The following is a 16,179-nucleotide window of genomic DNA, read 5'->3' as shown; positions in this document are numbered from 1 at the left end:
GTATAATGTAACAAGCATTTTTTTGTTTCTACAGCAACCATTTCGAAGTCACATCCCCTTCCTCTTGAAACAGGCTCTGGCACACCCCTTTTTGAGCCCTGCCCTCTCTCTAGCAGTGCACCAATGGTATCTTGTGACTGCCTGGTCACATGATCTTCCCCACAGAAATTTGCATCTTTGGCCCTCTTCTGCTGCACTGACGGCCATTTAGTGAACCCCCAAGCCGAATAATCGCCGATCGATCACAGGAGAGAGAACAGATTGATCGGCAACTTAGCTAATTACTTATCATTGCGTGGATTGTATTGATGCGCATAATGAAGGGGAGAAAAAAACGGCAGCTTGGGCTGCTGCTTTAAGTGTCTGTTTGTAACACATTTATAATATATTTGAAGAAAAAGATTACATGGCAAGTACAAATCCTGTGTACATACATTACTTACAACCATACTAACATATTTCCAATTTAGTAGGGAGAAGTAGTGGCTCAGTGAGTAAAGACACTCACTGGCACTGAGTTTGAAGCAGGGGAACCTGGTTCCGTTCCTCGTGACCTTGGGCAAGTCACTTTATCTCACTGTGTCTCAAGCACCAAAAAAACCTAGATTGTAAGCTCTATGCGGCAGGGACTGTGTCTGTAAAATGTCTCTGCTAGCCCTACGTAAAACTAGCAGCGCTATACAAGAACAAACCATTATTATTATTAGTAGTAGTAGTACTTTAACAAGAGGATGATGGTATTGTCTGATTATTTATCTTTTTGCAATTGTCTCTTGGCGTGTGTGCACATGTTCTTGCAGGCGCTAACATCTGCCAAGAGATGTTGAATAGAGCAAGTAAGTTCTATTTTTTATTGGAAGGCATAATGATGTGGTTTCCGTGATATACATATTTATTGAATTATAGTACGGAACGGTCTATTCATTTGCAGCCAGGTAAGAACTGTGTTTTGACTTTTTATTCTGTTTGACCTCTCGACATCTCACTGGGGGAGCGGTATCAACGTAACGGAAGTGCGCACAGAAGTTTGTTTCGCCGTATTGTTTCAGAAGTTTGTTTCGCAGTATTTTCTGCGTGCGTTAGCGTCACATGGATGAAAAGTGATTCTTACATTTGACACCAATTGTTGGCCAGCAAAGTTTACGCCACCTCGCGCTTGGCAGACATTCTTTTACACAAATACAAGTTACAAAAGTCACGCAGGGAGACGCAGAGTTTGTTACATCTCTTTACAATCTTTGCGTCATGTAGTTCCGTCCTAACTCTTCCTATTGTCACTCCCCAAATTGCAAGGGGATGCAAACGGCGCAAAAGTTGGAGCAAAGACCTCGATACTTGGACGCAAAAAGACGAAAGATAAAAATGGCTCAGTTAGCGTAAATTTAGCCCCAAATTTGCCTTTATACATCTTCCCCACTGTGTCTTTGTAATCTACAGTGTCACAAATCTTTTTGCATCTTTCTCTGTCTGGCGTATTTGTTTGAGGGATGACTCACCCAGTGGAGCATGTTAAATTGCTAAATCATAGTTCGAGGCCGATTTTTATCAAAGCTGACATGCTGCGTTAGGGTGAGCAGGTCAGCTTAAATGATGTGTTATTTTACAGTGAAGAAATATGGCTAAGGAGAAACAAGGGGAAATAAGCCACACCACATAATTGTTCAACCATGATTTTTATTTAAAACAAAAAAAAAAAAATGTAGACTGTGGCCAAATGTTGAAATCTTGATGAAAATTAGATCAAGGCAGCCAGAAACCTGAACTAAGATATTCGTCTTTCATTATTCTAAGCAGAGCTGAACATTCACAGCTAATTCTTAATACCTGCACGTACCCAGCTGTCCTAGGGTTTTATTCTAACAACTCAAACTAACTGGAAGTTGACTGCCATGCTTAGGCTGTCACCATGGGTAGAATTGTTTCACCTCCTTACTGTGATTTCATTTGTTATTTATGTATATCATTCTCCCCCCCCCCCCAATTATTAAACATGGTTGACAAGTTAAAGTCTCACTGGCATTCAACATATGGGCTCTAAAATGTGACATGTGCCCTGGTTCCCCATCACCTGGATAACATTATTGCATCTGTATTATGTGCAAAATTGGATACGATTCTTAACAAACATTATCAACAGCTCTAATTTGTAATGACTTTATTGCTGAAGGGGACAGCAATGTCCATCCTATTAGCAGATGCATTTACAAACCTTTATAGACTTTGTAGAAGGAATGGAACTGGCAAAGTGCCAGAGTCAATTAAGTACTTAATTGGAAATGTGGCCGTGGGTTTAGATAAGTGATGGCAACTGAGAAAATACTTGCAGATTTGTTATCTTAGATCTTAAAGATCAAGGCCCATAATTATTAAGCAATGCTAAGATAGCAAGCCACCTAACAGCCCATGTAATTGAAGGTCAATGTTTATACATATATATTGTACTGTATAGCATAACAGCCAATGTCACTAGAATGGCCCACCACATTTCTTATGGCTCAGTAAATATAGCATCAAGTATTTTTGGGGTTACAATTATTACATTATTAGTTTCTATAGCTCCTAATATATAACATGGAATAAATCACTTTATTGTTGGCAAACAATAAATGTCATAGATTTTGCCACAGGATTAAGATCGGGAGCATACAGTATAAATGAATGTGAATGAGAGCACCTTAACCCTACCAAATGGCTCTTTGATTGATGTTGTTCCTCCGCCCCTGGCGTTGTCAGCTTCACCAGTGGCGGTGTTAAGTTGCTCTCTCACATGCTCTCACACATATAATGACTATATCTGAACATCAGGAAGTTGCCCAGTGGTTACGCACTTAGCTAAGCCAGTGAGGCATATGCTGGAGCCTAACTACTGGGCAAGTTTGGATTTTAGGTGGCTTGCAAGTTTCAAGACTATAGGGTTTAGCATCAAATTTTAAATTATGGTGGGTGAAAAAGGCAACAATAAACCTCCACCGTATAGCATAAAGCAAATAAAAAGATCACATGTGAGCACATTCACATGTCTTAGGCAGACCTGCCTAAGATGTGAATGGGCTCACAAGTGATCTTTTTATTTGCTATATGCAATACCTTGCCTTTTTCACCAACCATAACTTAAAACGTGATGGTAAACACTACAGTCTTGAAAATTGCAAAGCCAGCAGTACAAGCAACCTCACACTGATGATATTCATTAAGGTTGAATCATGTCTGTGAATGATTTCTCTGGCTTTGCATCTGATTCCCATGCTGTGCTTTAAAGCTGTGTTAACAGTGAGCATTGACTTATATGGGCTCCATGTAACAATGTTTTTCTGACAAAAGGTGACACATTGTGTGCTCATTTGCATGCCATTTCCCAGAATCCCTTGCTGCAGTGGAAGCACTGTATGCTGGGGATAATGGTGAAAGGCAGGGTTGCAGACCTGCCTAAGACATGTGAATGTGCTCACAAGTGATCTTTTTATTTGCTTTATGCAATACGGTGGAGGTTTCTTGTTGCCTTTTTCACCCACCATAACTTAAAATATATATATATATATGAACAAAAAGATAGAGAGCGCACTCCCCATAGTGTAACACTGTAACATTTAATATGGGGAAGGAAGGTGGGGGGATTAAAAACACTCACAATATACAAGTGCAAAATTAGCAGTATGTGATATATAATCCCCACCGAGGCAGGTAACGTCTTGTAGCAAGTAAGCAGTCCAACACCGACTGGAACAGGGCTCCCGACAGCGTTGATCCTTAAGAATCACTTGAAATCCTCCATAGCAGTATGGTATCAGAGCAGGCCTTTGTAATACACCATGCACTCTCCGGCCGTAAAAGGTGTTGGACTGCTTACTTGCTACAAGACGTTACCTGCCTCGGTGGGGATTATATATCACATACTGCTAATTTTGCACTTGTATATTGTGAGTGTTTTTAATCCCCCCACCTTCCTTCCCCATATTAAATGTTACAGTGTTACACTATGGGGCGTGCGCTCTCTGTCTTTTTGTTCTTATAGATTCTGCCTTGGAATTGGTTCTTCCAATTGAGAGCTGCCGTGGACCCCTGGACCCTGTACATTGTCCTGTGTCATCATTCAGGACTTACCTTAGGGTTTGGACATTGAACTTGGACTGTTTCACGTTATTATTACAATTATTGTTATTATTAGAGTGTAGATTCTAGTTTGTAATTATTTCATTATTGATGGGATTAACTATAAATGTTTTATTTATTTTTTTATAGGTAGTTTGAATCATTTTTTATTTTCACATATATATTCATTTTTATAAGAGTGGCGCTACTTTAATCACTTCTTTTCTATATATATATACAGTGGTCGACAAATCACAAAAAAATCTACTCGCCACCTAGTACCAAATGTGTGCTGCTTGGGCCAATAGGAGCTCGCCACGATGTTAAATCCACTCGCCCGGGGCGAGCAAATGTATAGGTTTGTCGAACACTGTATATATATATATATATATATATATATATATATATATATATATATCTATCATACAGAACTGGCAGCACTCCAAAACTATACGTTTCTTGCCTGGGTGCCCGTGAGGAAGAATTGGTTATATATCAATGAAGTTGGCATCACAGGTCTTGTGAAAGAAGTGGATTTTTTAATTAATGTGTTGGTCCTATCCAGGACCCTTCTGAAGACATACGTGCAGTATACGCAGCACTAAAAATGTATACCCCCTTGTGTCAGCTAGAAAAAATTTGCGCGGGTGTGAACCCCTGTTGTAGATTTAATTTGAAGTATTTTACCTTATAATTTTGTTCAGTGTTTTACACTAAGGTTAACCCATGGTTCGCTTCCTGTTTAAGTGTGGCTGCTAGGCAACACCAAGGGTTCACATCCGTCACTAAGGGGTGTACATTTTGCTGCATATACTGCAATTATGTCCCGAGAAGGGTCCTGGACAGGGACCAAAACGTTGATTCAATAAATCCACTTCTTCTTTCACAAGACCTGCGAGTGCCGACTTATTAATCGATACATAACTAATTCTTCCTCCCGAGCTCCCGAGCAAGAAAAGTATCGTTATGAAGTGCTGCCAGTTCTGTATGCCATAACATATACTAATATATAATAAATCATGCTTTCTCTATTTTGTTTTGAAACCGCGGTCACAGTTTGTTGAAGTATTTCCCAATTTCTTTACCTTTTTAGAAATGGAGGACTTAATAGTCGAGCTGCGACTGTTTCTTGAACTACTGGACCATGAATATCTCACAACAACTGTTCGAGAGAAAAAGACAGCAATAAGCAACATTCTTCAAAGGATACAGTCATCCAGAGGTCAGTGAAATGAGAGCCGTCCAATGTTAGCTTGGTAGTGGTTAGTTTGTCATCCTTTTCTTGTTGTACCAATGCAGATGAAGTCATATAACAAAGCCTCTGTAAAGCACGTCAAATTAAAGAGGCTGTTATGGATTTTATCACTCGGTCACATGACTCCATGATAACGGAAAGCAGCTTTATCTACTCTTTTATATGGCTTACGTAAAAATGTACTGCTATAAACGCGGTTTTAGATGCTTTTCTGTAAACCGTTTCCGTTTTCCCATTGCTATTCATTGTCTTACATTATTTTAAGATTAAACGTTGTATGGCTTAACTTCATATTTACTTGTAATATCCTTTTTAATGACCTTTTACAATGCTAATTGTGTTCCACAGAGTTTGAAAGGAAAAACCATCTCCACAAAACAGACGTGTCCTGCAGTGTACCTGCCCCGCCTCAGATGCCATTGCCAGAAATCCCTCAACCGTGGCTGGTAAATTCTGCCTTAATAACACACTATCAAAACAATGTTTCAGGGCTCACAAAAGCACTTTAAGCAAGTAATCATTTCACTTTGGCACAATGAAGTATGTGATAAAATGCCCATGGGTTATCGGGGTGGAGACAATAATATACCAAATGCAATCCTGTCAACACTATCTCCATGAACATGTCTGTTCAGTTGCTTATTCTTGGAAAGCGAATGCAACCAGAAATTGTTCCAATATTCATATAAAAACATTGAGCCCTTCAGAGATGAGCTCGGCATTCACTGAGGGGTGTGTGCTACCAAATGTAACAGCACAATATTTTTAGACCTTGTCTGACCTTGGTGGATGCATAATCTATTATATTATTATAATTTTTTTTATTCATAGCTCTTATCTGGTCATGATTTGAAATAACTACCAATAGTGTTGTATTTTTTGCGTACGGTACTTAAAGAAACCTGCATATCCCTTGGTCTGTTTCCGTTCCTGTGGTTTTAGGAACAGAAACAGCGGAGGAGAGTAAGAGTTAAGGTTACGTGTATTTTTGGGAAACTTCTCAGAACAGCAGAATTCTATTTTCTGTCTTACTCTTGTGGGAATGTAGATTCCCTACAAATGACGATACCATTCAGACGAGTAACGCGACAGTTCTTCTTAGGCTGCGCTTATAGTGCCAGCGACGGTGACCGCGACCGTCGCGTCAAAACAAATGCATTGAAGCCGTTGTCGGCGCTTAAAGTGCACGTGATGGCGACGGAGCGACAGCGCTACCAAAAATCTGGTAGTCACTGATATTTGATTTTTTTCGGCGACGGTCTCCCCTTGCGGCCAATCAGGAGCTTCTTCGTCCCTCTGCACCCCTCCCCCCCTTTTCTGACGTCACTGGCCTTGTAGCCAGCGACGTCGCCTAAACTTTAAATGCAACTTTTACAATGGCGACGGGTGACGTCATTGGTCGCGTTGCCAGCACTATAAGCACGGCCTTAGATGTAGTAGTTGGTGCAATAAAAATAAATAAAATAAGCTATAAAAAAAAAACTAGGGAAAACCCCCCCAAATCATTCGGTTGTCACAAAAGCATTCTCAATGAGGAATAAAAAGCAAATGATACTTTCATACTCTTGGAAGCATAAGTAGTGGTTACTAAGGTACTTTTTAGGTGTGAAGCAATAGACGAAGCGCTGTCCTAGCGTGAAACGCGTAGAGGAGGAGGAGGTGGTGATGTAGCCTGTCGTCTTGTGTGTGCATAATACCATTAAAGCCTTTTATTTCATCGGAATCGTTTTGAACTCTACTGATTGACTGCTGTGGCACCGTTATCCATCCCCATTCATGAAGCAATAATAGTTAGAAAGCGGAAATGGAAAGCCCTTTACCTGTATGTAATCCACTGATTTCCACAGACTACATTATTTACCCAACCAGACACATAAACTGAATAGTCACATAGAATGTATTTTATAAGTTATTTAGCTTGTTCAAACTAACTATTAACAGTTATGCTGCTCCCCAAAACTGAAAGGTCCCGCCTAATAATTGATTATTGTCATGGTCCATGCACCAGGTGAGTAAGATTTGAGGGTTCTTGGCCAACCACCAATACCATTTTAGCTATTTAATAATTCCAGCACATGAGAATGAATCGTGCTCCCCTAAACTTGCCTTACTGCTATAACACCAACCATGCCACTTGTCATTTTGTCCTATGAGGGCTGTTAAAGCAACGGTCCACCCTGATTGCCAATTTTTTTGCATTTATGTCTAAGATTTCTTCTTGCTCTTTCCACAACGGATTGCATTTTTAAAATCTGATGCTTTGTTCAGGAGATATAAGCTTTTCAAATATTAAGTATCCAAGAAGTTAAAATGAAGCTCTTTCATGAGCCCATTGCAGCCTAAAGATTACCATGTTAAGCTCAGAAGCTTCAGCACAGGGGGAGTGCTGCTTTAATGCATGTGGTACTAGGAAGACATAGCTCTTCAATTCTTCATCTCCCCACCACTGCAGCAGAGAGAGAGGCTTTTAAAGTGTTACGCGTCTCTTTGGCAGTGAAAGGACAATAGCCAAATTTGGCAAATGTTACCACAAACAAAGTAAAAGAAGGTACAAAGTGAAGTAAAAAGAATAAAGGAAAAGGCCGAGAGGTAGATTTGTTTTAGGGGAGCCCAAGTGTGGAGCTGTCGTGACCAGTGCCACGTGTTTTGACATGTGTGCCCTGTTGCGTACTTTGAAGGATCTTCTCAGCAGGAAAGCCTACAGAAGGTCATCTCCGCCGAAAGGCCTCAAAAGTCCTCCTGTGAACACTGCTTGGTGCCAAAACATCTGTGCTCCTACAACTACTTGTTGGTCCAATAAAACGTATCATACCACCTACTCCCTTTCCCTCCTTTGTTACTACATCGAAGAAAGGGCCAACACGGCTTCTTTGGGTACTTTCAGGCTGTGACTTCATATACTTCAATATGTTGTGCATTGCATGTCCTCAAAGAGCTTCAAGTTAGTGGCATACCAGTGGCATCCTAATGCAGAATTGGCAAAAACACAAGCACAATATAATATGCTCAATGCATGCAATAAGTCCCAGAGCAGGGGAGAGATTACATACACTGGGCCAAATGTAATAAAATATCACTTACCCTGGAGTTTCCATGGTTCTGAATGCGAAGGTTCTTCTTTATTTGCACAGAGACAATGAGCCTTTAAGATGCAGTTTCAGCACACTGCTGCTTTTTAAGTAGGTTGCAAGCTTTAACTAGCAGTAAACAGCCGTAAATGCTGTAATGTGAATCATTAGAATTTATTTTCCTTATAAAGCGCCATTCATGTTGAGGGTACCCTGAAACTGTAATGCTGCGGTAGAATGATCATGAATGAGTATACACATCAGAAATATAATATTTACTCGAAAGCACAACAACAGACCCCACAGGATATATAAAATATGCTGCTTACGTTATTGTCTACAGCAGGGGTGGCCAACTCCAGTCTTCAAGGGCCACCAACAGAGCAGGTATTAGGAATATGCCTGCTTCAGCACAGGTGGCTCAATCTGAGCCACTGATTGAACCACCTGTGCTGAAGCAGGGATATCCTTAAAACCTGACCTGTTGGTGGCCCTTGAGGACTGGAGTTGCCCCCTCCATGTCTAAAAGATTGACAGTACCTTATTGACATATAAATGCTGCTACGATTCCAAATTTCAGTCATTTTACCTAAGCTACAAAGTATTTATTAGAACATTCGCAATTGTGCAATGCAAATATTGTTTAACATATATATTTCACTGTCATTAAAACTTCAGGATGATTTGACAGTGAACTATGTGATAAATATTTTGGCAAGCAATATATTCACTAAGGTTTGACTGTCAATGTCACAGACATTCAACTAAATCAGGTCTCTCGAGTTTAAAAGCCACAAATGGCTGTCTCCCTTTAGTGAATATCTAGTGGAGACTGGGGCAGAAAAGAGAAATAATATGTCGATAGTTTAAATGGTCTTATCACTAAAGATATTAGGCAAAGATTGTAAAAACACTCTAAAGCAGTTGATTACCTAGGATACATGAATTACAAATACAGGTGGTCCTTAGTATCTGGCGGTCCGCTTTCCGTCGAACGGGTTATCCGGAACGCATTATCCGACGTCGGAATCGCTTACATGGACCCGCAACCTGGGGCGGATTCTGGAGGATAAGTGAGGACCACCTGTACTTATTCGTGAATTACTTACTGAAAAAATAGTGTCAGCCACCTACGTAGAGGCCCAGATGACTGCCAGTAGACACCTTCCAGCACCTGGAAGACACTTTACAGACCATTGACGTGAGCGGGATTGTAAGATATTTTCCAGGATCGGAAGGTGCAGTTGACTGCTTAGTAAATATGTCCCCAAACCTCTTAAGCAGGACACTGCTATTACTTTACATTGGTTCTAGGAGGAACTTGCCCTTTAAAAATCTGTTCTAGATGCCTTACTTGACTATGTTTTTGATCACACATTGCTTTAACAATATTAAACTCTTGCTTGAAACAAGGTCTTTTCCATGGCAGATCTACACTCAATGTAACTTTTCAAGACAGCTTGAAAGAACAGCTAGTACAATCAGAAATTGATTCCATCTGTGTTGACATTGGCGAAACATGCCAGCCCAACCCAGCCCTCTGCAGTAACCAGTGGTGTAAAGGTATCTGCTTCAGACATGAACCATTTGTGTTTCATTTCCTTTTTTTTTTCCGCTTTCTATATTACTTTAAACCTACAAGCAAGTACTTCCATACATGCAGTGAGAAAGGGTCTGTTTCAAGTTGAGACTCCCAAAAATTGTAATATATAACAGGATGCGGTTTGCTTAATGTCTCGTTAAGGCTTTGTATCTTTATTTAACCATGTCTTTATAGCTGTAAATGCTTAACCTTTTCAGTGCCACCGCTGCGCTGGCATTCGCGGTCATGTTAGCTCTTTAGCCCCATGGCTAACGTACTGGAACTAGACCGCAGTGGTTCCCAACCCCAGTCCTCAAGGACCAGTAACAGTGCAGGTTTTAAGGATACCCCGGCTTGAGCACAGGTGGATCAGTCACAATGATTGAGCCACCTGTGCTAATGAGAGGATTGCCTTAAAACCTGCACTGTTAGTGGTCCTTGAGGACTGGGGTTGGGAACCACTGAACTAGAGGAGTGTGTGCCAGATAAAGCTATGGGAATCAAGCATGTATCCACCATTTCTTCTAACGGGAAGAGACCCTGGGGTCCCGGAACTGAACCGCGCTATATTCAGCACCGAGGACCCCTGGTCAGCAGGATACTGACCAGTGAAGTGCCGGTGCTTTAGTCCCCACCAGGGGAAACACAATGGGGGTTTAAATCTCCCGCAGTACGGATAATGTTGCAGCTACCTATTGGTCCACGTGACGTGGGAGATTTAAAACCAAGAGCAAAAGTATCTTGGGAACCAGGGGAGATAACGCAGTTCAGCACCTGTTGCCCACCTTATAATAAAAAAGGGTCTGTTAGGTAGGAGGGATTGTTACATTACGGAACATCATTGCTGGCATTGGCAGACTCGGCAGCTATAAATGACAGTGGGCGCTATTAAAATTGGTGCTAACAGGATATTGTGTGTATCTTTTCCCCACTTTAGTTATTTACTAGACATGATTACTCCATGAGAGATTTGGTAGGAACTTTGAAGGCTGAAGGGTTTTGTATGAGGTACTGTGAACATGAATTGGGGGTCACCTCTTTTCACACTACTTCTGAGCTGACCGTTACCCTAAAAGGACAGAGCTCTATTTCTAGGATGGAGTATTGTTTAATTATGTGTAACGTCAGAAGGCTTTCTCCATCTCGAGGTAACATTTTAATGACTGCAGGGGAACATCATTGTTGAGAGGATAATTTTACCGTAGCAGTTATACCATTAAAATAAAACAGATTTTGACTAATGCAGTATGTGTTGTATACTTGTCATTCTACCATTGTAAAATGAGACATACACATTCAGTGACTTCTGGGTGGATATACATCTCATAATGCACACATGTATCCCTGTGCGTTGTTTTCTGACTTGGTAGGACTTTGTTTTGTTCTGTTAGCCTCCAGATGATGGACCTCCACCTCTACCAACGTCTTCTCTTCCTGAGGGGTATTATGAAGAAGCGGTGCCGCTCAGCCCCGGAAAAGCTCCTGAGTACATTACATCCAGTGAGTAATTCATTGTGACAAATACACTTCTTCCTTTAACAGCATGCAAACAAATCAAGGTAGACCCTACACAAAGTCTTAGTTCAGTAAGAATAAATAATTGATATACCACGCTTACAGAACAGAACACATGTTTATTTATCAAATATTTTGCAAAGAAAACAAATAAAAATAATTAAATTGTAAGCTCAATGGGGCAGGGACTCCTTTTCCTAAATGTTACTTTTATGTCTGTAGCGCTTCTCCCCTTTATGTGTTATTTGTATTATTTGTCATTTATATGGTTGTCACGTGTATTACTGCTGTGAAGCGCGACGTACATTAAAGGTGCTATATAAATAAAGATATACATATATACATACATAAAACATTGAGCGTTACCTCCTGTATTCAGGTATGTCCTGGGTACATAATACATTGTATATGTATATATTGTACATGTAAATGAAGGGTTAAGCCGGGCACATTCTTTTCAGCTGGAAACGTATGATTAAGAAATGAAGTGGGTTTTAACTGGCAGCGAGTCGGTCACCTTTCGACCTCCAGTCATTGCAGCAATAATGCAATCCAGACGCTGGAGAGATTATTTCACTTTATAGTGATTTTGTTTGGCGTGGTTCCTCAGAACACTCTCATGGACCGACGCAGAAGTGCACAGCCTGTCCTGCCAGGACAAGGGGACGGTCACTTTCACTGCCAAAATATTGCAAAGACAAATATGTGTCTTGTTTGTTGTTGTTGACACAGCCTACAGTTGGGCTGGCCAACTCCAGTCCCCAAGAGGTCAGGTTTTAAGAATATCCCAGATTCAGCACAGGTGGCTCGGTCGTGGCCCTTGAGGACTGTAGTTGGCCACTCGTGCCCTAAAGCAGGGTTGCACAAACTATTTGCGCTGCGCACCCGCTGCCTACTCCCCCCCGGTGGTCACGCCCCCCCTACCTGCCTTTCTGGCGTGCGGAGGTCATGTGACATCACGCCATGACCCCGCGACGCCATTTGACGCCACATTTCCATAGCAATGGGTCATGTGACGTGATGTCGCATGGTCCCACGTTGCCATGGCAACGCGTGACACAGCCGACTGAAGCAAGGTAAGTGGAGTGTTGCAAAGGCCTCACGCGATCCACAGGCATTAAATGAAATGCCTTGGGGAAGAGCATGGGGCTCCTGCAACCGCCGGCGCCCCCCAGAAAAATCTCCCCGGGGCGCGCCCCCAATTTGCACACCGCTGCCCTAAAACATCTACAATACTGCTTCCCTGCACAGGAAACAAATCGTTTTGTGTGGCAAATTAAATCGCTTGGAAAGTGAATACTTTGTGAATCGAGGTTTCATGTGACTCACAGTAATAGACCAATGTTCTGTAAAGCACTTCACAAAACACAGAATTGCTTCTTCTTTGGAGAAACAGAAAATTATTAGAAGAGTGGATTCACAATTTGGGGCCTGCATGTAAAGGAGCAGCTCATGCAATATCCTACATGTGTGCTATTTTAATAAATCAGTTCTTGTAGTCATACTAAAAAAAAAAAAAAAATCAGCTCTTAATGCCATTTTTTTATGAGGTTTAATATACTGAGCATGCTTTGATCTCTGTAGCAGGTTTTAACATATTTCCCCAGCAGTGCAATGTCTTTGTAACACTTTTCTATTTGTGATCATTTGTTGCCAATATTCCCAGAAGGTTGAGCTGCAAAGTGTAACAATAGATAATGCTACCGTAGTGATATAAGAATACATTTATGCATAAACTATAATGTATCAAATTCTGCATCTGGGCTTATCATTTTTCTCCCTTTTGTCTACAGTAAAATATTCCAGGTAAAACGTACTACAAATCTCTCTAGCTCAGCGGTGCGCAAACTGGGGAGCAGGAGATTTTTCGGGGGGAGGGGGGGGCGCGCGGATGGTTGCAGAGGCCCCGCGCTCTTCCCCAAGGCATTTAAATTAAATGCAGGGGGATCACATGAGGCCTCTGCAACACAAAACCTACTGTGATTTTGTCGCCATGGCAACGCGGCGGCAAATGACGCTGTGGGGTCATGTGACATCACACGCGTCAAATTACACAGCGGGTCATGTGATGTGATGTCACATGACCCCGCAGCGTCATTTGATGCAGCTGCAAGGTAGGAGGAGGGGGCGCGAGCACAGGGGCAGGCAAGACAGGGGGGGGGGTGCAGCAAAAGTTTGAGCTCCCCTGCTCTAGCTAATGATCTGCAACAAATGTAATCCAACTGACATGTGGTGACAAGGCATTTATAGAAATATGTTCCTTTTGTGAAGCCTGAAACCTTGATATCTTTTCTACAAATCATGGATGAATATTCCTCTTTATTTTTTTTTTTTTTTTTTTTTTAAATGTAGAATTGATGCAGGGGGTCTCCGAGCTGAACCCCATTCATTTCAGCTCAGAGGACCCCCTAGTTGAGGAGATACTTAACTCCGAACTAGGTGCCAGTAGCTGTTCAGGTCTGCAACCTTGCCTTTCACCATTATCACCTAGCATACACTATTTCCACTGCAGCAAGGGATTCTGGGAAATAACATGCAAATGAGCACACTGTGTCACCTTTTGCCTGAAATCCATTCTTACATGGAACCCTTATAAGCTAATGCTTGCTGTTAACACAGCTTTTAAGCACAGCATGGGAATCGGATGCAAAGCGAGAGAAACCACTCACAGTGGTTAGTGTTGTACCAGGTCCTACATTTTCCAAAAACTGGGGGACCATGTGACCGGAGCAGGAGCATTCCTATTGGACAGCCGGGGAGGGACCGGCACCTTGGATTGCCTCTTTAAAAGAATTTATTTTCTAAGGGCCTATGCCAGGGGCGGCCAACTCCAGTCCTCAAGGGCCTCCAACAGGTCAGGTTTTCAGACTATCCCTGCTGCTGCACAGTCTTTGACTGAGCCACTGATTGAGCCACCTGTGCTGAAGTAGGGATATCCTGAAAACCTGACCTGTTCGTGGCCCTTGAGGACTGGAGTTGGCCAGGCCTATATAGTTATCAGAAGTATAAACTGCAGTTAGATCAGAATTCAGTGACCATGCTGATTACAAATACTGTCATGGATTTGTCGTTGCAAAAAGGACAGACATTAGTGAGAGTGCTAACTATATTTTAATCAGGGTTAAGGGAAACCCATGGTAGTTTTTGCACCATTCTACTTTATGCGTAGTAAAGTGCATCACGGCAAACTATCCGAGTAATAAGCGCTTCATCAAGTTCAAGCAAGAATCCTGCACATGTGCAGCTTGTTTCCAGACATACATTGTTAATCACAGCAGTTGCGAGAGTTGGCGGTCTTTATGTTGCCACTCCAATGAAAGTGATCCAACATAAGAGAAATCGAAAAAAGAGCTCATTCTGCCAGTCAGAACAGAACTAACAGAGAACAACAGTAGTGAAAAGGAGCTGAGAGAAGCTGTGTAAAAAAACGTGGGAAAGTTTTTCGCTGCCAGAGCTTTGCAAAGCTATAAAAATCCAATACAGGCATTAAAGAGACAATCCAAGCAGCTAAAAAATACTGTATATATATATATATATATATATATATATATACAGTATATATATATATATATATATATATATATATATATATATATATATATATATATATATATTTGTTTTAATATATGCAGCCTTTGATTACCTTTATTGAAATCAAATTAACTAAGCTGCAGAGCGATAGTATTACTATGGTAACATTATCTATAGTTACAGTTTGCAGCTCAAACTGCTGGGAATATCGGCAACTCATTATCACAAACAGGAAAGTGTTACAATGATCTTGCACTGCTGGGGAGATGGGCTAAAGCCGGCTAGTGCCGGGTTCTGCAACCTCTCAAGGAAGAATTTTATAAAAACAATTCTTTGTCAAAAATATTATGAGAGCCGCAACTCATGCATGAATATTACACCCCCACAAACACATATATATACCGTACACACACTAATAGGTACAGTATATACTGTATAAGCATTAACATACGACAAACTTATTTTTTCCTTTCCCTAATTCTGATTAAAGTATGTGGGGGATTAAAATGCATCTCACAATAAGTCCCTTTATTTACTTTTTTCATTGTTTTTCTGTTCAAAACAGTTTGTACAAAACACACACACACACACATACACACGCACACAACTACACATACACTTACATACTTTGGGCCTGGCTCTCCCCTGCACTGTCCTAGGTTGCTGCTGGTGACTGTGGGGTGGGGGGGGAGGGTGCTGCCAGTGGTGGGGGGGGCTGGTGCTGACGGTTGCTTGGTTTGCTGCCGGTGGCTGTGAGGGGGCAGGGGGGCTGGGGGGCTGGTGCTACCGGTGGCTGGGCTTGCTTTCGGTGGCTGTGAGGGGGGGGTGTTGGGGGGTTGGTGCTACCGGTGGCTGTGAGGGGGAGGAGGGGTGCTTGGGGGCTGTGCTACCGGTGGCTGGGCTTGCTGTCGGTGGCTGTGAGGGGGGGTGCTGGGGGGTTGGTGCTACCGGTGGCTGTGAGAGGGAGGAGGGGTACTTGGGGGCTGGTGCTACCGGTGGCTGGGATTGGGGGGTGGTGCTGAGTGGCTGGGTTCGCTGCCGGTAGAGCTGTGAGGAAGAGGTGGGGGGGTGGTGCTGGGGGGCTGGTGCTGCCAGTTGCTGGATTTGCTTCCGGTGGCTGGGGGGGGGGGGGAGGTTGC

The 16,179-nt window shown here is 42.1% G+C and overlaps 1 protein-coding gene across 4 annotated transcripts in view; it reads left to right on the top strand.

Annotated features, from left to right (window-relative positions):
• AFAP1 (actin filament associated protein 1) overlaps window positions 1-16,179 on the top strand; it is a 173,855-nt gene that overhangs the window by 71,491 nt on the left and 86,185 nt on the right. For all 4 annotated transcript variants that reach the window (XM_075569859.1, XM_075569833.1, XM_075569851.1 and 1 more), the window contains exons 2-4: window positions 5,183-5,311; window positions 5,693-5,790; window positions 11,386-11,494. In XM_075569859.1, the coding sequence (XP_075425974.1) occupies window positions 5,183-5,311; window positions 5,693-5,790; window positions 11,386-11,494 (336 nt within the window). The remainder of the gene's footprint in view (window positions 1-5,182; window positions 5,312-5,692; window positions 5,791-11,385; window positions 11,495-16,179) is intronic.

Source organism: Ascaphus truei, chromosome 1 (assembly GCF_040206685.1).
Source record: "Ascaphus truei isolate aAscTru1 chromosome 1, aAscTru1.hap1, whole genome shotgun sequence".
NCBI lineage: Eukaryota > Metazoa > Chordata > Amphibia > Anura > Ascaphidae > Ascaphus > Ascaphus truei.
This window is presented reverse-complemented; position numbering and strand designations above follow the sequence as displayed.